The 24,774-nt window shown below is 45.3% G+C and overlaps 1 protein-coding gene across 2 annotated transcripts in view; it reads left to right on the top strand.

Moving 5' to 3' along the window:
* The first annotated feature begins 755 nt into the window (after nucleotides 1-755).
* Nucleotides 756-24,774, top strand: part of LOC134454111 (vascular endothelial zinc finger 1-like) — a 38,100-nt gene continuing 14,081 nt past the window's right edge. For both annotated transcript variants that reach the window (XM_063204904.1, XM_063204903.1), the window contains exons 1-5: nucleotides 756-830; nucleotides 16,686-16,890; nucleotides 17,243-17,658; nucleotides 17,813-18,105; nucleotides 20,117-20,206. In XM_063204904.1, coding sequence (XP_063060974.1) covers nucleotides 798-830; nucleotides 16,686-16,890; nucleotides 17,243-17,658; nucleotides 17,813-18,105; nucleotides 20,117-20,206 — 1,037 coding nt within the window. In that variant the 5' untranslated portion in view covers nucleotides 756-797. The remainder of the gene's footprint in view (nucleotides 831-16,685; nucleotides 16,891-17,242; nucleotides 17,659-17,812; nucleotides 18,106-20,116; nucleotides 20,207-24,774) is intronic.

The raw sequence follows: 24,774 nt of genomic DNA, 5'->3' as shown, positions 1-24,774 counted from the left end.
GGTTGTTTATTCAATGGATAGCCTCACCACTGTGTGAAAGTTCAAACCCCAGGCAAAAGAGAAAGCACTGCTTGATTGTAAACACGATCCAAGACAACATTCATGAGTGAATATTTCTGGAAAGGTTTCAATCCTGTGACAATTTTGAGTTTTTCCCCCCACAAACTTTAGGATAAATATTAATGGAACTCATGGATATGGATTCCAAATAAAACATGTTGCCCTGCATTTCAATGTATTACTCTGTGAAAAAAAAGAAATTGGATTATTTTGGCACGCAAAGAGGCTATTTATAGGCTATCTAAAATAAGCTTATTTATTTTTAGATTTCCATTTTTCTCAATTAACTGCTGTGAAGTTTGGCCATTGTAATAAATTAGTTATCAGACGTGCTTCCCTTCGATCACAATCTGTGTTCTGTGCAAGAATTATTGTCGAAAACCATTCACTCCATGCCATTTTCTGATATCCTTTTCAAGGGTTTGTGAAATATGTATTAATGGGGGTTATTACATCTCAAAATGGATGTTCCTCGGCACCCGCCAGATGTATTACCAATTAAATGAGCTGCCGTTATTCTTCCTGTGAATAAAACTGTAACAACAATGTAACACTACAGCTTGCATAACCAAATAGCTGAAAATGGCAAGATGGGGAAAAATAGAACAATCATATCTCACCAAATCTCAGATAAAATGGTTTGGCCCTAAGGGTTACAGGAAGTTGTAGCAGCTGCCATGTTTAGCTGCTTTGTTGTAGATTTCTAGTAGGTTTCCTGCAGATTTTTAAGTGTTGCAATGGAACCGAGCTGGAGTTCGTTTTTATTTCAGGTAAGTGAGCCATCAGATTGAATGATTGGTTTACCCCCACTTACTATTCGTCAATAACAGAATGCATAGTGGTCCTCCAGCATTTTAATATGTTTATTTCAACTGAAGCTATCCAAGCAAAACAATGGTAGCGCGCTAGCTAGTTAGCTCATTTTAGCTCGCGCTGCTAGGTAGCTCGCTAGTTCCACAGCTCCATCAATCCCAGACTTCCAGCTGTGAGGGATATAGCACGGGATGACGCTTTGAGGGGGAACACTGTCGGAGTAATTCACCGGTTATTTTACCCTAAATTACCGGAATGTAATTTCAATTTGATGCACTTTAAGAGGACAAAACAATTGAACACATCGAAGTACTTTGCATAGTATTTATTGCAGCGCAGTCCTCCGCTGCTCCATCATAAAACTGCGTAAACAACCTTCGTCATCACCGAGACATATTGATGGCCCCAGACGCAGTTGGCAACATTGTTTCTTCTATGTGCGTTCTGTCATTTGTGCAGTGCATAATCTGTTAAATTTACATAACACTCCGTTCCAAGCTCTTTCAACCTTACTCTCTGGCATCTCCCCGTGCAATTGAGGGAAATGAGACGTGCGAATATTGGTTCAGGAATGGATGGCTAACGGCTATCTCTGATTCTGAACTTTTTCTGTCCCCTCGCTTTGATATGAACTCGCTGGTAGGATATAATATTCCCTACCAATGTGCCCAATAACTTAAGATAAACGGGAGACTTTTGGGGACTGCGTGCGTGAGCAGCCTGCGCGTCTGAGATTTGGTGGCAGACAGGCTGAACTGACCGGTTAGCGGTTACTTCAACAGGGGAAAGTGTAATCCCTTTATAATTAATGTATTAGCTTGTTGCAGCAGACAGTTCTTGTCCTGGGTTCGTCCTTTCATTTCATGACTGCGAATAAGTGTTGTTGTGGAAAGTGGTTGCTTTGAAATGCGTTTGTATTTTCAATGTAGGAATTTAGGAAATGTCCAAAAGATTGCATTTAGTTGTCCGACGGACAGCTAAATGGCATCGTTAGCTTTTTAAAGTCTTAGCTCGCTAGGTCAAGGGTTGTTTTTACATTTTGGAGCGATGGCTGTCCAGCTAGAGCTCTAGTTGGCTACCCTAGCAAGCTATCCCAAGGAATGAGCTTCAATTCCCAGTTCATCACTTAAGCTATGCTAGCGTGCTAGTTACTCAAACTCAAAGTTTTTCTATGTTGCTTTGGCCCACTAGTCAAGTGGTGAGGTAATCTGCCTGCTGCAACGTTGTGATGTTTAAGCGACCTTGGTTTTATCCATCCCATGGCAGTTATGAAGAATGCATCCCTGTGGTCAAATAATTATAGTGCGCTCTGAGGTTGCTAATCCCAATAAAGTTTTTTTTTTTCATCCTAGCTCGCTAACATTAGCTATTTGGACAGCGACGTGTAACGGTGCAGGGGGTGCAAACTTTCTTGGATAAAAAAAAGATAAGGCGCTGAAAGGAAAAGGGCTGTTTGCTCTGTGATGTCGTCCTAGGCAAACTGGCAGTGTATGTTTGATATCATACAGCAAATGTCTATTAGTGCTTTGTGCGCATTTGCGCCATTTTCTTATCCAAACCCAGTAGCCTCCCCTTGGAAGTGGCTCTGGATGCAGCTGAGCTTCGGCGCAGTTGTTCCCCGCGTTGCTCTCACACATCGCAACAGTTGTATCATGGCTTGGGAGCTCTCTCAAAAGTATTCACTGTCCAATGGGACTTAGCTGGAAACAATAAAAGGTCATCTCTCTACAGCTGCGCCGATTTAGTGTCTTCTTTTCAGTTGCATAACGGAATATGAATTGCCTGCTTTAGGTTTATCATTGACACGGGCTGCAATGTAAAGTGTGAAATGCTACTTACTGCTTATGATACTCTTATCTTGTACGACTCGAGCCATATTACACATCCACGAATCTGTTATTGCCATCATAATGGTTTATCGGGAATGTCACCCAACCCTTTGACATGTGACATCTTCCACACTTTTATTACATGGTCTTTCAGGATAATTTACAAGCTCTTTATCTTTAAACTGATTGTAAATCCGTTTGATTCTACTAGTAGAGAAAGCGTGGTGTGCTTTTGATTCAGACACTAGGCTGGTTGTTGATGATTGATGTCTGTGCATGGGTATTTTATTGGACAGTAGGGCCTATAACTGGAAGAGTAGTCTCAATGTCTTCCTCTGCCTGCTATGAACACATATAGGAACACAAACAAATTATTGTGGGACATGTTGCTGTAGTGCACTGCATACTGTTTCAGTTTGAGGGACAGTGATGGCAACTTTGGCTAAACACAAAAACGTGCATAAACAACATAATAGTTTGTGCGTTTTTTTTCCGATTGCCTACCATTATCTGTGAAACATGTAATTTATCTAAGTCATGTTATTCAAAAAATTGACTTGCTATTTATCAGCAACTCAAGAAGCTTAATTCATTTCTGGTCGATGTAAGAGCATTGACCAGGAGTTATGAAGTCATAAACAACTTTGTAGGTTGTCTTGTCAGCCTCTGTTCTTCTGTTGATAATCCATATAAATTGCTGTAGAGCTGTTCTGCTACTGGTTTAATGATGGCCACAGACATCATGTGTGATTGAGGACAAACTAAAGGTGTAGGTTTGGCTTGGCAAGTGGAGACCTACAGTGGCAAAATGTCTGGGTATGCTATTATTTGCATTATATTTGTGAAGAAAAGCGATAGGAAGCATGAAAGCTAAAAAGTGGTATGGACATGTTCCCACACCATCTAGACCGAACATTACACCCATGATTGAGGGAGTGATGGTGAGAGGGTGACTCTATTGACACGGATTACACCCCCACACATGATTAAAAGGTGCTAAACATTAAATAAAAGACTTAAACATGAACGAAAAATATGTACTGTGCCCACCTACTTCCTTTTTGCACCTTTATTAGCCAAGCTTTTGGTCAACAGACTTTCCTCAGGGTTCACTCTGGGCTCAGGGTGATGTTATGTCAGTGTGTGTCTCTCTTGTTGTGGTGGTGGTGGTGGTGTTGGCGGTGCCCGTGGCGTGACTGGGCAGCCTGGAGCTGTGGTGCGCTTGGGTGGCAGGGTGGGTGGGTGTACTCGGGTGTAATTGGGAGCGTCACCCCTGGCATTGTTCTTGGGGCGTCCCGGGTGAGCAGAACCCATTGAGCAGGTCTGGGATTATCAGGCCACAGCGCGCTGCGTCGCTCCCAATACGCATCTCTTCCTCCTGCATGGAGTGTCATGGCTCAAACGAGGTGGCTAACGGACATACACACGCACGTGCACACATGCACACACGCATGCAAAGACACAAACGTAAACACATACACACACTTGCGCACAATAGCACACACTCGCACCCAAGCACACACTCACTACACATGCATGCACTCACATGTGCACGCACATCCAGATTTCCTGTGAGAAAGAAGAAAACGTTTTATACACAAACTCCAGTCCTCATACAACGACTACTCATTATTAGCATATACATATGCATCAGCATTCTTTAAGTGCACAACATGACTCCATATATATTCACTTCTTAAATGTAAGAATGACATTGGAGCGAAAGGAGGATTAAGTCTTATAAACGCAAACCCGCAAACTCACACACTCTTTTAGGACAATTTTGCTGCAACAACAAGCATTCTTTGATATGCAGAACTTGATGAAACGTTCAGATTACCCAGACACAAAAGGAGAACAGTTTGTCTTGTAAATGTCCCATGTAAGGTATACCATGCTTATAAATGCAGCACTTGTAACGAAGTTACCGACAAGATAAAATGCAGCACTTTAGACATTCTATGTGAAATGTCCACCTACTGAGCCACAAAAGGAGAACAATTTATCTTTTAAATGCATCCTGTATACCATGCTTATAAATGTGGCATTTGTTATAAGTTAACGACTACGTAGGTAAGGCGGTTTGCGAGAGAGAGAGAGAAGGCCTAGGCCTCTCACACTTGAGTGACTTCAGCCTGAGTTGCAGCTTTGTTATCGCCGCAGCCTCTGTAGTGTGCGCTGCCTATTAGGTATGTGAAGCACACGGAGGTCAAGCTCACCACAGGCTGGCCCTGCCGGGCCGGGGGGGAAAGTTTTCCCTCCAAAACTCACTCGCACCACCTGTCTGTCCTTTTTTTTCTCTCTTTCTCTTTCTCTCGTTCTTTCTGACTCTCTCTCTCTCCCGCCTAACATGAACCTCTCAGGCTCATGGTCTCCAGAGACTCATCACAGCTCCTTGCAGGTCCCTCAGAGAGGACAAATCTTTCTTTTTTCCTCCCTCTCTCCTCTCCTGTCTTCCATTTTTCTCTTTCTCATTCCCTCTTTCTATCTTTCCTTTTTGCTCTCTTCACTCCCCCCCCTCTCTCTCTCACCCTATCTCTCTTGCTATTTCTCTGTCTCCATGTTTCTTTTATTCTCTTGCCTTTCCCTCTCTTTTATCTCCATCTCTCTCTCTCCTTCTTACTTCTTTCATTCTACATCTCTCTTAGTCCCCTTCATCTTTCCCATATGCCCTCTGTGTCTCTTGTGTTGCATTAATGCTGGTGAGCAGAAGCGCTTTCAAGAAGACAGTGATGGCTAGTGGAGTGCTGTCTGTGTGTCTGTGTGTCTCTGTGTGTGTCTGTGTGTACTAGTATACTACATGTGTCCGGAGCTGAGGGGCTGATGTCCCATCTATAGTTGTGTACTGTATGTGATGTCATGCTACTGCCTGCAGGCACCTGTGTGTGTGTGTCATACTCTTATATGCACTTCCACGCACACAGGCATACTGTACATGCACACAAAGAGTTAAGCAAGAAATTGGAGTGGAGTCTGACGTGCATTAGAAACGATACAGTTTGTGATGATAAGCTTATGCCTTCCTTTCACTGATGGCTTTCGCTCTATTCAAATGGGACCACAGTGGCGGTGCTCATTTTAAAATAAAAAACAGGTCCCACTTTATATTGTAGTGTGAGTGTTTCTTCTCACGTCTTAGCTGAGCTGTGCAGCATGCTCACTCACTAATACGCCTTTGATTAAGTTTGATCTCTGCATGATCCCATTAAAGTTGGATATAGCATCCTCCACTCCTCTCCTCTCCTCTCCTCTTATCTTATTCCTTCTTCTCTTCTCTTCTCTTCTCTTCTCTTCTCTTCTCTTCTCTTCTCTTCTCCTCTTTTCTCTTCTCTTCTCTTCTCTTCTCTTCTCTTCTCTTCTCTTCTCTTCTCTTCTCTTCTCCTCTTTTCTCTGCGGGAAAATGTTGTTCTTTCTTCTTTTTTTCTGATTGACTGTGCGGTCAGTCAATCGGTGTCTAGTCGTCACAGGGTTCCATTGCTATTTCAGTCACGCTTGGGCTTATCCAACCTGTTCTGAGAACGAGATGAGATTGCTGTGGGAGACCCCATGTCTGGCTGTGTGTGTGTTGGTGTGTGAGACAGACAGACAGACAGACAGACCGAGAAAGGGGGCGAGAGAGAGAGTGTTTGCAAACGAGCAACAAAGTATGTAAGCTTAGTGTGTTTATTTTGAGCTCATTTTGAAGGTATTTGTTTGTGTGGCCGATACAGAACGATACCCCACTGCCTTTTCTCCTCTCTCTCTCTCTCTATCGCTCTCTCTGCGTGACCCCCCATCCTTCACTGGTGATTTGGATCAAAATCAGCTGCCGGCCGTGAAGGCACAGTGGGCCACCACAGTGTCGTCTGCAGCCCGTAGCTCCGTCTCCACCTTCATATCCGCCTGTCTGTCTGTCTGTCCATCTGCTTGTCTGTGTCTACCACAAGTCTTTCTGCCCGTCTTTCTGTTTGTCTGCCTGCCTGTGCACCACAACTGTCTGCCTGTCTGTCTATCTGTATATCTCACAGTCACAGTGTCGGCTCCATTCTGCAACCCCTGTCTCCATGTTCATACGTCTGTATGTCTGTCTGTCTGTGTGTATGTCTTCCCATCCTTCTGCCTGTCAGTTTGGCTGTCTGTCTCCCACAACAAACGTCCTGTCTGTCTGTCTGTCTGTCTGTCAAAGACACAGCAGCGCTTCACTGCTTCGGCCCCTATCTGAAATCTCCACATCTGGTCTGTCTGTCTGTTCACCAGTCTTGTCTGTTTATCTGTCCACCACACCACTCTGCCTGTTTGTCCACTACACCACATTCACCACAGTTGTCCTTCATTGGCCTCCTCTCGTGTGTCTGTTTGTGTCTGTCTGTCTGTCTGTCTGTCTGTCTGTCTGTAGAAGGTGCATTTGCTGCTGACCCACACGGCTGTAACCTGTAGTCTCTTTCTCCATCTCCCACAACTTGCTGTTGAACTGTCTGCCCTTCTTTTCTCCCTACCTACACCATAACATACATCCCTGTGTGTACACCTGACTTGCCTTTCATCTTTTTACTCCAATCTTTCAGCTGTTACATTCTTTCGCTGCAATGCTTGTGTCACACACACACAGCCATAGCATTACACATCTGCTTTTTTTGTGTGTCTGAAATCCTGTCTGTCTGTCTGTCTGTACTTTTGTGCTGCCGTTTATATAATTTGATTTTATCCCATGCTCTTGTGCTGCCTGTTCTTCTTCTCTGTCTGTCCTTCACAGCACACTAACTGTCTCTACCCCCTGGGCACCCGTCTGTCTGTCTGTCTCTGTCTGCTTCTGTCTGTCTGTCTCCCTCCTCTTGTCTGCTCCTTCCCGCTGCTTCTCTTTTCTGATTTGCACGGTTCTCATCAGCAAACTCAGCATCAGTCAAGTTCAGACAAATCGTCTGTCTCCGGGCCTGTCTTGTCATCACAACACGATTAGCTTCCGCCCTTTTGTTGTTCTCTTCTCTTCTCTTCTCTTCTCTTCTCTTCTCTTCTCTTCTCTTCTCTTCTCTTCTCTTCTCTTCTCTTCTCTCATGCTTTTTTCTCTTTTCTTGTGTTTTTCTGTTCTGTTCTCTTCTGTTCTGTTCTCTTCTCTTTTCTCTTCTCTTCTCTTCTCTTCTCTTTTCTTCTGTTCTGTTCTCTTCTGTTCTGTTCTCTTCTCTTTTCTCTTCTCTTCTCTCATGTTCTTATTTTCCTTTATTTTCCTTGTTTTCCTCTCTTGGCTTCTCATCTATTGTCTTTTCTTCTCCTCTCTGGTCCTCTGTCTTCTCTTCTCTTCTCTTCTCTTCTCTTCTCTTCTCTTCTCTTCTCTTCTCTTCTCTTCTCTTCTCTTCTCTTCTCTTCTCTTCTCTTCATTATCTACTTTGGACACAGGTCTCTGCCTCTGCCTCGTTTCTTACTGTAACTTTGTATTGCAGCCTCAGTGCCCGATGCTGAGCTTGTGTCTTCCATGTCTGCTTGTGTGTCTGCCCGTCTCATGCATACATAAGATTAGCCAAACACTCTCTTGGATGCGTGCGGTGCAGTGCACACACACAGCATCTCTAATCTCATGTAAATACAAATTGCTTCACTCTGCAGACGGACTAATGGATTCCCAGCTCTTTGCACGCGCTGGCTCATATTTTCCTTTCCTCAGACACACTTAATTTGTCTGTCTGGCGGACTGTTTACCCACTCTGTCTCCTAAGCTCGATACGCTTGCTTTCTATATCCCCTCCTCGCTTTGCTTTGCTCTGCTCTCCTCTCCTTCTTACACAAAAACACGCGCTCCTTCTGACACACACACACACACACACACACACACACACACACACACACACACACACAAAACATAACACACCCACAGCTGTGTGCAGTTCACACACACACACACACACACACACACACACACAAGCTTGCACACACTAATACATGCACAAGCGGGCATACACATACACAAGCACAACCACCCCAAGGACCTCGTAACAGTTGCTGCATGCTGTGTGAAATACGGTGGCCCTAAACCGAGCTTACCAGACCTTCTCTGCAGTTCTCCGATATTGACATTCATTGACGTTCAGTAAATAGTCATTTTAAGAAGTCGCATAAAGATTTTTACCCCTCAAGATAGGCATCTGTTTCATATATGAATTGGGGTGTGCGATAAAAGGTTCATATTTTCCCCACAGGTGTTTTTAAATCAATTGAGGAAAAGATGCAGGTAAACAATATTGTGTTTTTGATTTGTCATGACTTAAGGTGTCTTCAAGAAATTCTGTTGCCATGCACAACCAAAATGTTTTAACGTTAGACTGCTTACGTGGCTTTGGGTTTGTAGCCCTGAGACCATTCTGATTTTAGAACCGCACATCTGAAGACGGATGAATTTGACCAGCAGAAGGTCATCGCCGAATAATCTCTGAGAACCAGAATAAGTGATATCTCTCAGAACCAGAATAAGTGGATATCTCTCACTGGGCTAAATAACACCATTAGCGTATCAGGGAGGATCATGAGACAGCCACATACTGTATGTGGGGGCTTTGGTTCACGTGTGTGGTCTATACAGGTCCACTTTTCGGATAAATCAGCATTGCATCTTAACAAGTATCTGGGAAGAGGCAAAATCGTCATCATCATCATCATCATTATCCTTATCATATCTGTGTTTAGCTAAGCATTTAACAGAGCCTACGATGTCCACACACACACACACACACACACACACACACAGTACCCAACATCCCATAAGTTACAGTATGTATCGCAGCCGCACTGGAAGCACCAGCAGCAGGCCTAGTAGCTCCACAGCTGGGCCCAGTGAGTAGTGTTGTGTTGTGTTGTAGGCAAATCCCACAGAATCCATTTCCAAAGCCCCCCCTGGGAGGCATTAGAAGCACCACTGCCTGGATTTATGCCCCACACAAAAGAGCCGAGGGGGGGCTTGAGAGTAGGATGGGATGGGATGTGGGACATGGGATGTGGACGTGGAGGGAGGGACGCTGCTGCTGCTGCTACTGCTGCTGCTGCTGCTACTGCTGGATGAGTTTCTGTTTGTGTTGTGTTCTCTTTCCATCTGATTGTCTTTCTTTCTGTCCTTCATCCTTCCATCCATCACTCCCTTGTTCTTTTCTGTTATCTCTCTCTGTGTCTGTCCCCCTTTCTCTCTGTCTCTCTGTCTCTCTGTCTCACGCTCTGGCTCTCTTTTTTTCTTTGTTTCTGTCCCAGTGTGTTTGCCTTTCTGTCATTGTCTCTCATTGTCCTTCTTTCATTTTTCTCTGTCTTTTCTTGCCTCCGCTTTCTTCATGAACTAGGGGTTCCCCACTTGCTGCAATAGTAAGAATAAACTAAACTCCCCTGTAAAATGGTAACACACAAACACTTAAGCACATCAAGCAAAGCGTCACAATGCTACACACACACACACACACACACACACACACACACACACACACACACACACACACACACACACACAGACGTACACACGTACACAGTTTTCAAGCTGCTGCTTAAATAAGGGATCATAATCTCTTTCTGGCTCATGCACAGATGTACACATACGCGCACACACACACACACACACACACACACACACACACACACACACACAGGCACACACACACACACACACACACACACACACACACACACACACACACACACACACACACACACACACACACACACACACACACACCGTTTTCTGCGATAGATCCCTACAAAAATGGATTCTCTCTCTCTCTCTCTCTCTGTCTCTCTCTGTGTGTGTGTGTGTGTGTGTGTGTCTCTTTATGTGTCTGTCTGTCTTTCTCTCTCTGCTACACACACACACTCTAACAAAAAATCATTTTCTCTCTCCCTCTCTCATACATATACTATGCACACACGCACTTTGTCGTGTTATGTCCAGCGAAGGCCATGACCAATGGGATGAATGAGGCAGCTGTGTAGCGGAGCGTTTAAGCGGCGGGCTGCTCCCCTCAGACGCCTTTGTTCCCCCTTATTAAGCTCCCCCGTCCCCACACACACACCCCTCCAGCTCCCCCCTCGTAACCCTTACCCCCCCCCCTCCCTGATATCCCCACATCACCACACCAAACCCCATCCCACCACACCCTTCTCCACATCACATCCCAAATCAGCCCACCACACCCCTCTGTCTACATCACATCCCAGCCCAGCCTATCACACCCCAACACAACCTCAGCCCAGTCCAGCCCAGCCCACCACATCCCAGCCACGCCTAGCCCTGCCCTACACACTCAAATCTACGTATTAAATGACTCGCATCTCTCTGGTACCCCTCACAGACAGACACCCGTACTACACTACTACACTGCACTACATGACACTGCACTGCACTACACCACACTACACTACACTGTAGCCCACCAGTTCACGCTAACCTAGTCCACTATACTCAACACCTTACTTCACCCCCAGCCTAGTTAATGTGCTTGCATCCCACTACACTACCTACCCTACACTACTCAACAGCCCAGCAGCTCAGTCCACTCAGTCCACTACACCCGTCCCCCCAGCACAGTTAAGCTAAGCCCTCCCAAATTAATTCTTGTTAAGTTGATTTCATCTACACTACACTAGCCTACACTACACTACACGCATTACTACACTACACTAGACTACACACCACTACACTTCGCTACACTACAGCACAGCACAGCCTAGCCCAGTCTACCACACCCCAGCATATACCCCCAACCTAAGTCCAGCCCATGTCATCCCAGGGGTCCTAGCCTTGGCTCCAACAACACTCCAAATCCATCTTCAATCTCTCTGGTAGTAGCACCACAGCTATCGCCATCGCCCCTCTCACAAGGCATGCACGCGCATGCACACACACACATGCACAGTGCACACACACCAGCCCAGCCCAGTTCAGCACAGCTCAGCATGGCACACATCAATTATTGAAGGCTTTTTTTGGCTTTGCATATTTGCTCACTGGAATGTAGAATATGATGATGTGTCCATGCCTTTCGTTCCAGTGTTCCATTTTAGGACGGGAAAGACAGCTTTTTTCATACTATTAAAGAATAGATTGTAGAATTATCTATCTATCTAACTATTATCTATCTAACTATCTACTCTCAATGATCCCTCCATGTAAAGTCTGCATTTTTATGTTTTTGACTTCTAGGGTTTGTTCAGATTTAGAGATTGTGTGTTTTTGTGTGAGAGAGTATATGACTCTGTGGGTGGCTTAGCCCAATAGGAGTAGAGAATCATGCAGGCCAAAATGCCTCATTTAAAAGCCCATCTGACACTGTGTTGTTACCAGACTCCAGAGGACAATAATATGTGATATAATCTCTCCGTGTCTCCTACAATTACAGGCTCTCTCTGTTTGTACCAAAAGACCAGTGTTATGAACCACACCAGTGCCTGGAAAGTCTCAGGTCCAACTGGAAATTTGTACGAAAGGACCAATTTTATGGACCGCACGTACTGTGGTGGGAAAGGGTCAGTTGGAATCGGATTCAAGGTTCTTCTGTTACAAGCATCAGTACTGTACAGTGCATTAAGTCCCCTGTTACTGGATGCTGTTATTGTTTGTTCTACAGTACAAGAATAGCAATGACCAAATCATAATGCATTACTAGATACTCTCTTATAATATTGTTTAGTTGTGTGGAACTGTGGTGTTTAAGGGTTTGTTAAGCTTATTGTTTAACAAATAATACAGTAGAGCGTTCCACTGGTGGAACTGCAGACATTACAGGGCTACACTGTGCACACTGATTTTTTTCTCATTTTTTGGTGATTTGGAAAATTGATGTTTACATTTTTCTGCATATCCTGCCTTCATCAGGAGCAAAGAGTATTTGTGGTATTAGTTGTATAGGTATGATGGAGTAGAATGGCATTTTGTTTTTGCTTTTGCTTTCACGTGACTTAAGCTTACTGGTATTACGTATACAGGCAATTGACCCATAGCACAGCTATTTTTATTACACCATGCCCCAGTTAATGCTATCTTTAATCAGTCATCAGACAGCAGGCCTATTTTGTGAGTGCTTTATATTAGAAGACCTGTTTGCATTGTCTTTGTCGTGTCTGAGTACCAAGAATATCAATCCCAGCCATGTTCAGAAAGTGAAAACGGCCAACTTCCTTGCAACGCAGCAATTGTTGTTGTTGTTGTGGTGACTTGTTGCGGTCACTCGGATCAGCAGCTGACCTTGGTCTACCCAGAGTAAGAGTTGGGCTAATCCCATTGACCTCCGTGCTCCGTTTTTGCTCATGGAGCCTTTTAATGCACAGATCTCCATTGACATAGTTCCAAAATAGTTCCAGGAAGTGAGCGTCGAACGCAGAAAGTGCAGTAAAGGAAAACGTCATTCATTTAAATTCGTTATTTGATCTCATTTTTGCTGGTTATGTAGTGGTTCTGTGTTAGTCTTCAGCCAAAAGAAAGCCGCTGCCAAGAATTATTTGAATTTACACGAATCACGTCACCAACCGACTTCCTGTACCCCAGTTGTCACAACTCTTGGTCTATGGTAGTAACGATACATGTCTGGACTGCTCGTTAGGAGCAGCTGATTGCAGAGCTAGGTAGATCAAATTTGTAGCAGGGTGTTGACTTACTGGACCTGGGGTTGACGCCTTCGTGTGAGCATGTAATCACCCTGTGTGTGTGTGTGTGTGTGTGTGTGTGTGTGTGTGTGTGTGTGTGTGTGTGTGTGTGTGTGTGTGTGTGTGTGTGTGTGTGTGTGTGTGTGTGTGTGTGTGTGTGTGTGTGTGTGTGTGTGTGTGTGTGTGCGCGTGCGTGCGTGCGTGCGTGCGTGCGTGCGTGCGTGCGTGCGTGCGTGCGTGCGTGCGTGCGTGCGTGCGTGCGTGTGTGTGTGTGAGAGAGAGAGACTGGGTTTGCGGCTAGCCTATTTGTTATGCCTATATTGGAATATGGGCGAGGCTGTCATGTCATGTGATGGGGAATATGACATAACTGAACGCACATGCGATTTATAAGCAGAAACCCCTGAACAGCACAGAGCTGTAATATAAATTGGAGTTGTATGAAGTAAAAGTAGAACTAAAATGCATGATATACAACTCTAGTACATATTACGTATTTGTTACACCAGTTATTCCACCTTATGCATCTTATATGCAGCAATATAACGTGTACTGTGAAAGTGTTGCAATGTCTTGCCATCTTTAACCCGTTTAGACACGGCATTATAATATACATTTGCTGTTGCCAGAATGGCATTGATCAAGCTGTAGTGCATTACTAAAGGCCCTGTGTTATGTGTAGTACTGTGGTACATAACTTTTCAATGACTGACTGAGTATTATTACTGCATTCCACTGGTGGAACAGTGTGCATTATGGGGCTACGCTTACACCCCTAGTATGAATTATAGCAATAGGTTTATTCACACCCCTAGTATGTGATCTAGCAATAGGTTTATTCACACCCCTAGTATGTGATCTAGCAATAGGTTTATTCACACCCCTAGTATGTGATCTAGCAATAGGTTTATTCACACCCCTAGTATGTGATCTAGCAATAGGCTTATTCACACCCCTAGTATGTGATCTAGCAATAGGCTTGTTCACACCGCTAGTATGTGAGTATAGTATATGTAGTATAGCAATAGGCTTGTTTTCCTGGTTGTGTTGTCATTGGAGTATGAGGGTGACTTGTCATGTGGGGGCGTGTCAGACAGGCTGTTTGGGGCGATGTGGTCCTCTGGGCCGTGACTGTCTCTGGACTCTCTGCTCTCTGCACAGCACAAGCGGACACACACACACACACACACACACACACACACACACACACACACACACACACACACACACACACACACACACACACACACACACACACACACACACACACACACACACACACACACGCGCACAGCACAGCACAGACTTCACTGCTAGTCTCTCTCTCTCTCTCTCTCTCTCTCTCTCTCTCTCTCTCTCTCTCTCTCTCTCTCTCTCTCTCTCTCTCTCTCTCTCTCTCTCTCTCTCTCAGCCTAGGGCAGTGAAAGAGAACTGTGTGTGTGTGTGTTTGTGCCAACGACTCTCCAGGGAAGTGCATTCTGTGCTTCGTGTGTGCCATGAAGGACATGAGCTAATACACACACACGAACACACACAGACGCACACACACACACACACATACGGTTGCAGTGGGAGATCATCTTTCGTCCGTGTCGTGTGCATGTGTTCCCTCTTGATTGGCAGCACCCTCTGTGTCTGTTTTCCCCCCGTGGCTGCCCTCACTATACGGTGTGTGCGTGCGTGTGTGTGTGTTCTCCCCATACCTCAGGCCGGCACAGGAGACATCGAACACACACACACACACACACATGAACACACACATGAACACACACACACACAAAAACACACATGAACACATACACACACACACTCACACACACTGTTACACACATGCGCGCATGCACACACACACACACACACTCACACACTCACACACTCATTCCAATCACACCAGCAGCATTCCAATTCTGCTCTTGGGGGAGACGCTGGTTGACGTCACTGCAAGAGAAGATGCTTATGTGATTTGATCTGATATGAGATGTTGCACTACAGTACAGTATGTCATTTAAGACCACCGCCTTTAGGGAGAGAAGAGATTCCTTCATGTCCCCCCACCCCCTCTCATTTTATGTCATCTCGTCTCGTCTCTCGTCTTATCGTATCTTTTATCATCTCATCTCCTCTCGTCTCATCTCATCTCCAGTTAGTGTCGATATAGCAAGCGTGACACCAGATGAATGGAATATGGGGTTGGATATGACGCATGAAAAGCAAGCACACACACTCACACACACACAGTCACACAAACACAGGGATCAGACTTAAGAAAAGTATGAGGAGGTTAAGGTGACCTGAACTATTTTTGTCTCGTTGTTTGCTCCAATAATTTCCATATTTCCTCCTGCGGGACTTGGCATTTAGCACAGCCAGGTGTGTGTGTGTGTGTGTGTGTGTGTGTGTGTGTGTGTGTGTGTGTGTGTGTGTGTGTGTGTGTGTGTGTGTGTGTGTGTGTGTGTGTGTGTGTGTGTGTGTGTGTGTGTGTGTGTGTGTGTGTGTGTGTGTGTGTGTGTGTGTGTGTGTGTGTGTGTGCGCGCGCGCATGTACTGTATGTTTTTGTATGTGCTTGTTGTCAGAATGCAACAAGTCAGCTCTTAATCAAAATACAGTGAAGGAACATATGAGGCTCATCACAGACCTCACTGACTGATTGAGTGTCGATTGAGTGACAATTTGCAGCTCAAGCAGCCGACAATGATACAATCAGTTACTCTCTGCTTTGCAAAGGCCAATCATGGGTAAGCAGTTAGGGCGTCAAGCTTGAATCCCAAATGTTGCCGGTTCGACTCCTGAGTCCTGACCTGCCAGGTTGGTTGGGGTAGTGTTTTTAACCAGTGTTCTCCCCCATCCTCCTCCATGACTGAGGTATTTTGAGCACTGAGGTACCTTTTCACCATTCGGCATCCCCATTGCAAATGAGAAAATGATATTTGAATTGCACTTTTGCGAAATACTGCATTAAACATCTGTCGTCAATGATGCCTTGCAAGGTCAGCATGAGGCCACAAGTACAAAGGGAGGGCGGGAGTGAAGCCCTCTTGTACAGGGTTCCCACTGGTCATGGAAATCCTGGAATATCATGGAAATTCAATGGAGGGTTTTCCAGTCATGGAATTTGAGCATTTTACATACAGTCGGGGAATATCATGATGTCTTAACAGTATTGTGCTTTTGTTTTGTCTAAAATACTTCTCACATCATTATCCGAAATCCACAATTCAAAAACGTTAGTAAACTCATTTCAGGTATGCCTGACAAACGCGGAAGAGAATTGACTGGAAATTACATTTTGAAAGACTGGCTATTACAACTCTCCACCCCACCCCTCTCTCCCTCCCTCTCCTCTCCCTCTCCTCTCCCTACCCCTCTCTGCATCCCTCTCTCCTCTCCTGTCCACCTCCGCAGCAGGCCAACGAGGCCCTGCACCACCACCACCACCACCAGGTGTCCGGCAACAGCCTGCTGCCGCTGCTCAACTCCACGTCGGAGCCGGTGGACGTCAAGCCGGTGCTGCCGCTGCTGGACCAGAAGCCGCCCGTGGTCAGCGCCGCAGACCTGCTCAAGGACAACGTGGCCAGCGGCACGGGTGGAGGGGGAGGAGCGGGTGAAGGTAGAGTCATCAGTTTTCAATTGTTTCAGTTGTTGTAGTAGTATAACGATGAATGAGAAATGGGCATTTTCTTCCAGTTTCCGGATCTTGCCCCACCTCCTGCGGTTGCTTCACTTTTGAATTGAATGTCCCATGTATTGTCCATAGATGCACACGTCATTGTATTCTATTCCAGTGATTCTCAAACTCAAGTGATTCTCTGAAGGTATTCCACGTGGACCTTGAAATCGTTTTGATCAAATCCTCCTAATAATATTTGTTTGTGTTGCTGTTGACTATTTATTTGAGTTGTATTGTTTATTGGGTCAGAGATGGCCTCAGAATTTAACATTTCTATTCTTTTGTGTTCTAGGTGGGGGAGGAGGGGGGCACCACAACCCCCCTGCGGCGCCCGTGGTGGTGAAGAAGGAGCCCAAGTCCAAGACGCCGTTCGTCTGCAGCTACTGCAACAAGGCCTTCCGCGACAGCTACCACCTGCGGCGACACGAGTCGTGCCACACGGGCATCAAGATGGTGTCTCGGCCCAAGAAGAACCCCGCCTCTTCCGCTTCCTCCGCCCCGCCCACCATGGTGCCCCTGGTCTCCGCGGTGACGCGGCACAACGAAAGCAACAGCCCCTACGTCTCCTCCACCATCGCCGGGATGCTGAACACCTCGGCGACCGGCTCCCCGTCCCCCATGGGCCACCAGCAGCATCCGCATCAGCAGCAGCAACAGCACCATCACCAGCAGCATCAGCACCAGCAGCACCAGCAGCATCCACACACAGTAAACATACCAGTCTTAATATAACACTAACATCCACACACAGTAAACATACCAGTCTTAAAATAACACTACAGAGTGGACACTAACATCCACACACAGTAAACATGTCACTTTTTTTCGAATATTAACCCCTACTGTATTGTTTACTGTGCAGCAGAACCCCCAGCAGCAGCAGCAGCAGCAACAGCAACAGCAGCAGCAGCAGCCCAAGAAGACCCCCAAGCCGGTCAAGAAGAACCACGGCTGCGACATGTGCGGCAAGGCCTTCCGCGACGTCTACCACCTCAACCGCCACAAGCTCTCGCACTCGGACGAGAAGCCCTTCGAGTGCCCCATCTGCCAGCAGCGCTTCAAGCGCAAGGACCGCATGACCTACCACGTGCGCTCGCACGACGGCGGCGTCCACAAACCCTACATCTGCTCCGTGTGCGGCAAGGGCTTCTCCAGGTGAGTAGGAGACACGGCAACACACAGGAATGTTAGTGTGCGTGTGTGTGTGTGTGTAAATACTGGTGTGTGTATATGTGCGTATATCTATGTCTGTGCAAGCATTTTCTGTGTGTGTGTGTGTGTATATCTAAGTTTGCAAGAATTCTGTGTGTGTGTGTATTTATTTATTTCTGTTAAACACATACAGTGCGTAGTATCTAAACCACACTCGAAACATGGTTAGAGTTCACATTTAAAGTGATGTACGGTATGTGTGTGGTTGGTGAGTGTGTGTTTGTGGATGTGGACTGGGCTAGGCTTCTTTCTGCACTTACATCTAGGGGAGTGTGTGTGTGAGTGTGTGTGTCAATATGGTGTGAGTGCGAGGTTACATACCTGTAGCTCCCGTGGCTCGGTAGCTCAAGCGTCTGCTTATCTTGCGCACGCACACACACACACACACACACACACACACACACACACACACACACACACACACACACACACACACACACACACACACACACACACACACACACAATCACATACACAAACGTACTACATACAACGCATTTCACATTATTACGCAAATGACATTTTTTGCCGTTTTCCCAAATAGTCAATAGAAATGACAGTCCTCATAATTTTCAAGTAATCAGCCATTAGAGTACAATTCAAAAGTTTTTGAATGAACCTTCCAATGATAACGGTATTTTTTTAAATAATAAAAAACTTCAAATGCCCAAAATGCTCTGTTCCAAATTATTACGCAAAACAGTTTTGTAGTGTTGTAATACAAATTTCTTTCTTTTTTCCCATTTACATCAAAACAGTTGGCATTTGGTACCTTCTAAATTACATTTCGATGTTCAAAACTTGGTCATAAGCTGTAACTGGAATGCTGCGTTTAACATTGAAGTCAATGGCAGGGCATTGCATGGGAATTATGGAAGCCCAGATATCCTTGATGCTTTGCTCTCAGCTGTTTTTGTTTGTTTGGTCTGGTGACCCACACTTCACTCTTCAATATACCCGTAGATTTCCATGCCACGTGTAGGTGCTTTGGAGGTGATGACATTCTAACTCACCAGACATAGCATCCCATTCATTTTCAATGGGGTTTTATGTCTGGTGCGTTAGAATGTCATCACCTCCAAAGCACCTACACGTGGCATGGAAATCTACGGGTATATTGAAGAGTGAAGTGTGGGTCACCAGACCAAACAAACAAAAACAGCTGAGAGCAAAGCATCAAGGATATCTGGGCTTCCATAATTCCCATGCAATGCCCTGCCATTGACTTCAATGTTAAACGCAGCATTCCAGTTACAGCTTATGACCAAGTTTTGAACATCGAAATGTAATTTAGAAGGTAGCAAATTCCAACTGTTTTGATGTAAATGGGAAAAAAAGAAAGAAATTTGGATTACAACACTACAAAGCTATTTTGCGTAATAATGTGGAACAGAGCATTTAAAGTTTTTTATTATTTTAAAAAATACTGTTATCATTGGAAGGTTCATTCAAAAACTTTTAAATTGTACTCTAATGGCTGATTACTTGAAAATTATGATGACTGTCATTCGTATTGATTATTTGGGGAAACAGCGAAAAATGTCATTTGCATAATAATGTGGAATGCGGTGTACAGTACATACACACTACATCCAACCACAATCAGACCCTACGGTGCATTACTTTCCACAGATCCAAACTATTAGAGATTGAGGGAGAGTAGCCACTTTGATTAGGAGCCATGGAAGTTGTGCTGTACTACATTAACTTAATGTAGCCACAGGAAGTGACATCGTCATGCCGCTACGCGTGGGCCTTGTTTTTAATATGTCCATGTAGGACCTGTCACATCAATAAAGACATTTTAATTTGGAGTGCCTTAGTCAGAGAATTTATTCTCATTTTTTGATCCTGATCGTCATGGCTGTGTAGTACAGTGTGTACGTAGTCCCCGCTTGTCAAGTCAAGTCAAGTCAGTGCTTTCCCTGCCCTCTGATCCCCCCTATCCTAACAGCAAGGACCGCATGACGTACCACGTGCGCTCGCACGACGGCGGCGTGCACAAGCCCTACATCTGCTCCGTGTGTGGAAAGGGCTTCTCCAGGTGAGGCCCCCTGACAGAGACACACTACGCCTGTGTTTTTGATTTTTATTATTATCTCTCTCACTGTTTGTTTGTGTGTGTGTGTGTATGTGTGTTTGTGTGTATGTGTGCCTGTGTGTATATGGTATGTGTATGTGCTTGATTGTCTGTACGTATGTGTGATTGTCTGATTTTGTGTGTGCGTGTGGGAGAGATTGCTCGTGTCTATGTGTGTGTGTTTGTGTGACTGCTTGTGTCTGTGTGTGTTTGTGTATTTGTGTGATTGTATTATGTGATTGTGTGAAATGACATGTGCATGTCCCACCCTGTGTGCGTGTCAGTGTGTATATACTGTCATTATTTTTGTGAATGTGCATGTGTTTGTGAGTGGGTGTGTTTGGTGTGTGCGTGACGCGTGCATGTGTCTTTGTTCCTGTTGGTAACCCAGTTTGTGTATTGATACATGTATGTACTGTATTGCTACGTTTACATAACGTTTTTAATTCCAAATTGATAATTCAGAATTAAATAGTTCCATCGATTTTACTTTGAAAAAGTCATGTAAAAAGTCACAATTCGGAATTAAATGACACATCAAAGTGGAATTAAGCTTTATTTAGAATTAAAGCGAGTTAAGTCGAAATTAAAATCATCATGTAAATGTAGCCAATGTATGTGGGACTCTGTGTGTGGAGTTATACTGGGACTAAAACCGTAGCCCAAAGAAACGGCACGGCATTGGCCTGCAGCACGTTCTCATACTATAAGGGATTGATTTCTTATATATATTTCAGATGTACGTAGTATTAAAAAAAAACATTTGTTGATTTTATCTGACACGTTTCGGCGGTTAACATTCGTCTTCCACAGAGTCACACTGTACACATTCTGGATGAATTCTTAATTGTCCACACAGAGTGTAAATTACTTCTCAGTTCCACCTCAAATGCTGGAAAACATCTCTTTTCCGCAGAGGGTCACACATATACATATCTGCACGAGATGCAAATAAATCAGTCCTATATAATGATGAAGGAAGACAAAATGAGTATCGCAGCGCTGGCTCCAGACTCCGGTGTTGTGTTGTGAGCACTGCAGGAGCCGGAGCTTGAGTTGGAGTGGGTGGGAGGATGCCTGGAGCTGGATGCCTCATAGGCACAGCGTGGGATTGGAGTAGCGAAATTAGTTCTCTCTCTCTCTTTTTTCTTTCTTTCTTCCTCTCTCTTCGTCTCTCTTCCTCTCTCTTGCCTTCTCTAGACCTCTCTCCCCCTTCCTTTGATCTTGCTCTTCCTCTTCTTCTCTCCCCCTCCTCCTTCTCTCTCTCTCTCTCTCTCTCTCTCTCTCTCTCTCTCTCTCTCTCTCTCTCTCTCTCTCTCTTCTATTTCTCTTGCTGCCTCTCCACTCTCCTCCTCTCTTCCTTCCCTTCTCTCCTGTTCTCTCTTCCTCTATCTCTCTTCATTTTCCTCCCTCTTCCTCTTCTTCTCTTCCTCTCTTCAGTTCCTGCACTTGGAGTCTCTTGTCGTTTATCAGAAGCATGGTTGTTGTTTACATCCATCCACCTACAGTACCTGTCTCATCGTCTGCCCTTTATGTTAATTACCATTCACTAATGGAGTCAGACATGCATTAACTTGGGTAGGGCTAAATGGAACCGTTCTCTAATGGAAATGCGGTAACACTTTATTTTAACAGGGCTGTAATTACAGTGTATGGTACTTAGTCATTAGGTACAGTTGAATAACTGGTGTAATAACATGTAAGTACAGCTGTAGTACACGTTATTACATCATATATGTTGTGTATCTACACACCATAACAATAATGACCATAATATGTACTATGGAATGGTTCTTTTACCAGGGATGCAAAGGGCTTAACTGAGGCCCAAGGCACCCTTGGTATGTAGATGCCCAAAAATACACGTTGAGTATGTTGTAATAGCGTGTAGTAAAGTTGTATATACATGTTATTACAATGTACCTATTGAGTCAATCGATTGCAGGGCAGAAAACAGGGATGGATTTTCTTTTTCTTCTCCCTGTTCCATTGCAAATGAATGCTGCTAAATTTACCAGGGCCACATCAGCAGCCTCACTGCAGAAGATTCAGATCAGTCTCTCATCCGGCTTCCCACGCGCCTGCCGTGCCACGCAGCCCAGCGCGGAGCTCTCCGCCTCAGGCTGCTTATCTCCCAAAGTCTCCTGGCGCTGCGCTGGTGGGTGGTGATAGCAAACATGTAACACGCCAAGCCAAGTGAAGCAGCTACTCGTTAACGCAGGCAGACTGCAAAAGAACGCCATGCTATAATTTTCTTCTCTTTTTGTTTTGCTTTTCTGATGCTGGAATCGGCCCAGAAAACCGGCAATGCCAGTTTCAAAATCCCTCTTTTGAAAGTCTGACTCTGTACCTTATGCTACAGCTCATGTGTCTTCAGACTGGTTTGCAAATAATATTAAAATGTTTGTTCATTTATGCATTAGTTTTATTTTGAGACATTGAATATATATATCTCAAACAGATACACATCTTTGCATATACATACGTAGATACAATCTTCCCTCTTTTCTTCCTTGACCGTTTTATATTATTTTCAAAACATTTCTGTATTTATGTAGGAGAATGTACATGGAAGGGATTTTCTTTTAATTTTGTCCTCCTTATTTTCCCTCTCTGCTCTGCTCAGTCAGAATTGGGGAAAAGAGAGAACAGCAGCAGCATTGGAGGTGGTTCTGAAGTGGCACAGGATAGGGCAGACGGCTCCAAAGCTCTGGGGAGCCACAGGTGGTGCAGCCAGCCAGCCAGCCAGCCAGCGCCCCCGGTGGTGGGGTTGAAAGAGTGCGTCACACTGTGCCGCTGCTCCCGTTTTAGAACGCCTCGGGGGGACCAATCAAAGGCGACGCAGCAGGGCCCCGTCTCTCTCTCCCCAGTTGCATCAGAAGGCCTCTCATTGGTGGAATTTATTTTAGGTCCATGACAACCAAAACCCTTTCTCTATGACATCACCGCATTCTACTGGGTTACACTATACACCGTCCCATTGGGCGAGTGGGGCGGGGGGCGTTGGGGGATTTGTTTATTTTTGGGTCTGTTTTCAGGCACCAAGGCCAGAAGAGATAGAGGTTTGCACCCCTTGGAAAAAAAAGAAAAACACGCAGGGCATTTGCACTAACAAGGTGTCTTGGGCTGCGGTTTCAGCCTCCACTACTCTCCAGTTCCCCCTCCAAACCCCATCCCCACTCCCCACCCCTACTCCTCCTACCCCTGTTTTCAGTGTTCTGGAACCAAGCAGGATAAAGATTAGCTATTTTGGACTGAACCTAGGCCTGGCTCCAGGGGCATGATTCAGCAGCGCTCCATGCCAACACGATGACATCGAGAGCATCTAGATGTCAGCTACACAGCAGCTGGCCTGGCAGGCTGGGAGGTAGAGATAGAGAGAGGAGGAAGAGAGGAAGAGCGGGAGCGAGGAGGAGGGAGAGAAACAGTGGGAGAAAGAGAGAGAGAGAGAGAGAGAGATAGAGAGAGAGCTCGAGAGGAGGAAGGAGAATGACACTGGAAGAAAGGGAGAGTATGATGAAGAAGGAGAAGTAAGGAGGGATGGAGAGAAGGAGGTAGAGAGTATGGGAGAGAAAGAGAGAGAGGAGGAGAGGAGGTGTCCCAAGTGCAACAGACGGTGATCTCATAACCGTGTTGATCTGACCAGAGCATTGGCCATCAGAGAGCCTATGACGACCGTGGTCTAGAGCTAGAGAACAAGCACAAGTCCCATGCAGTGCCAGGGCGCGCCGCTACAGATGACTCATGTCATTGGAAAGGATTAGGTCAAGCGAGGCTCGCCTGCCTCGCTGCAGTCACTGCCCCACAGTGCCTCGTTAGGCTGTGAGATGGCGCACTAGATCACCATCAAAGTCCAACACAACCTACTGAGTCTGCTATATGTTCCTCGGATCAATCCCAAGGGGATGTACCATGACCATGCTCAAGTGACAAGCCTGGCTAATTTCACACTGTATTTATGTGAGCTGTAACCCTCTTCAGCGATGAGCCGTGAGCTATCCTCCTTAAAGGGATACGCCGCCCCCACGTCAAATTGAGGGTCTTCCCACAGTCCTTAGACTTAAATCAGGGGGTGAAAGCATTTCCCTGATGACCCAGCCATTATCCGAATCTATCAGCGCTGACCATAGCTTGGTTTCGAGTTGTAGCTGCAGTTTGCCGTCACCATCGAAAGATTTCGCCCGAAGTAAATTAATTACCGGTAACTGGATTCTTTTCCATTTACTTCTGTATACTATATATACATTCACATTGAGTGCAAGTTAACACGGAGGTCTTGACTGGGTCATTTTGGTTTGGGAACTATTTTCCGGTGCGGAAAAACACAGCTGACTCACGTCAAATATGAATAAGTGAGAAAATAAAAATAATTATTTTCTCAACTTCAAATTGTAAACTCTGAGCTTCTGCTGTGCTGCTCCAAAACACGTCTTGTGGTGAGGCATGGGGCCTCTTCTCTGCTGTTTGATGTTTGCTGTTTCTGAACTCTCTCAGAAAGCGAGCTGACGACAGGAAATGGAATGCAGTGTACT

The sequence above is a fragment of the Engraulis encrasicolus genome, chromosome 8, assembly GCF_034702125.1.
Source record: "Engraulis encrasicolus isolate BLACKSEA-1 chromosome 8, IST_EnEncr_1.0, whole genome shotgun sequence".
NCBI classification, from domain to species: Eukaryota; Metazoa; Chordata; class Actinopteri; order Clupeiformes; family Engraulidae; genus Engraulis; species Engraulis encrasicolus.
This window is presented reverse-complemented; position numbering and strand designations above follow the sequence as displayed.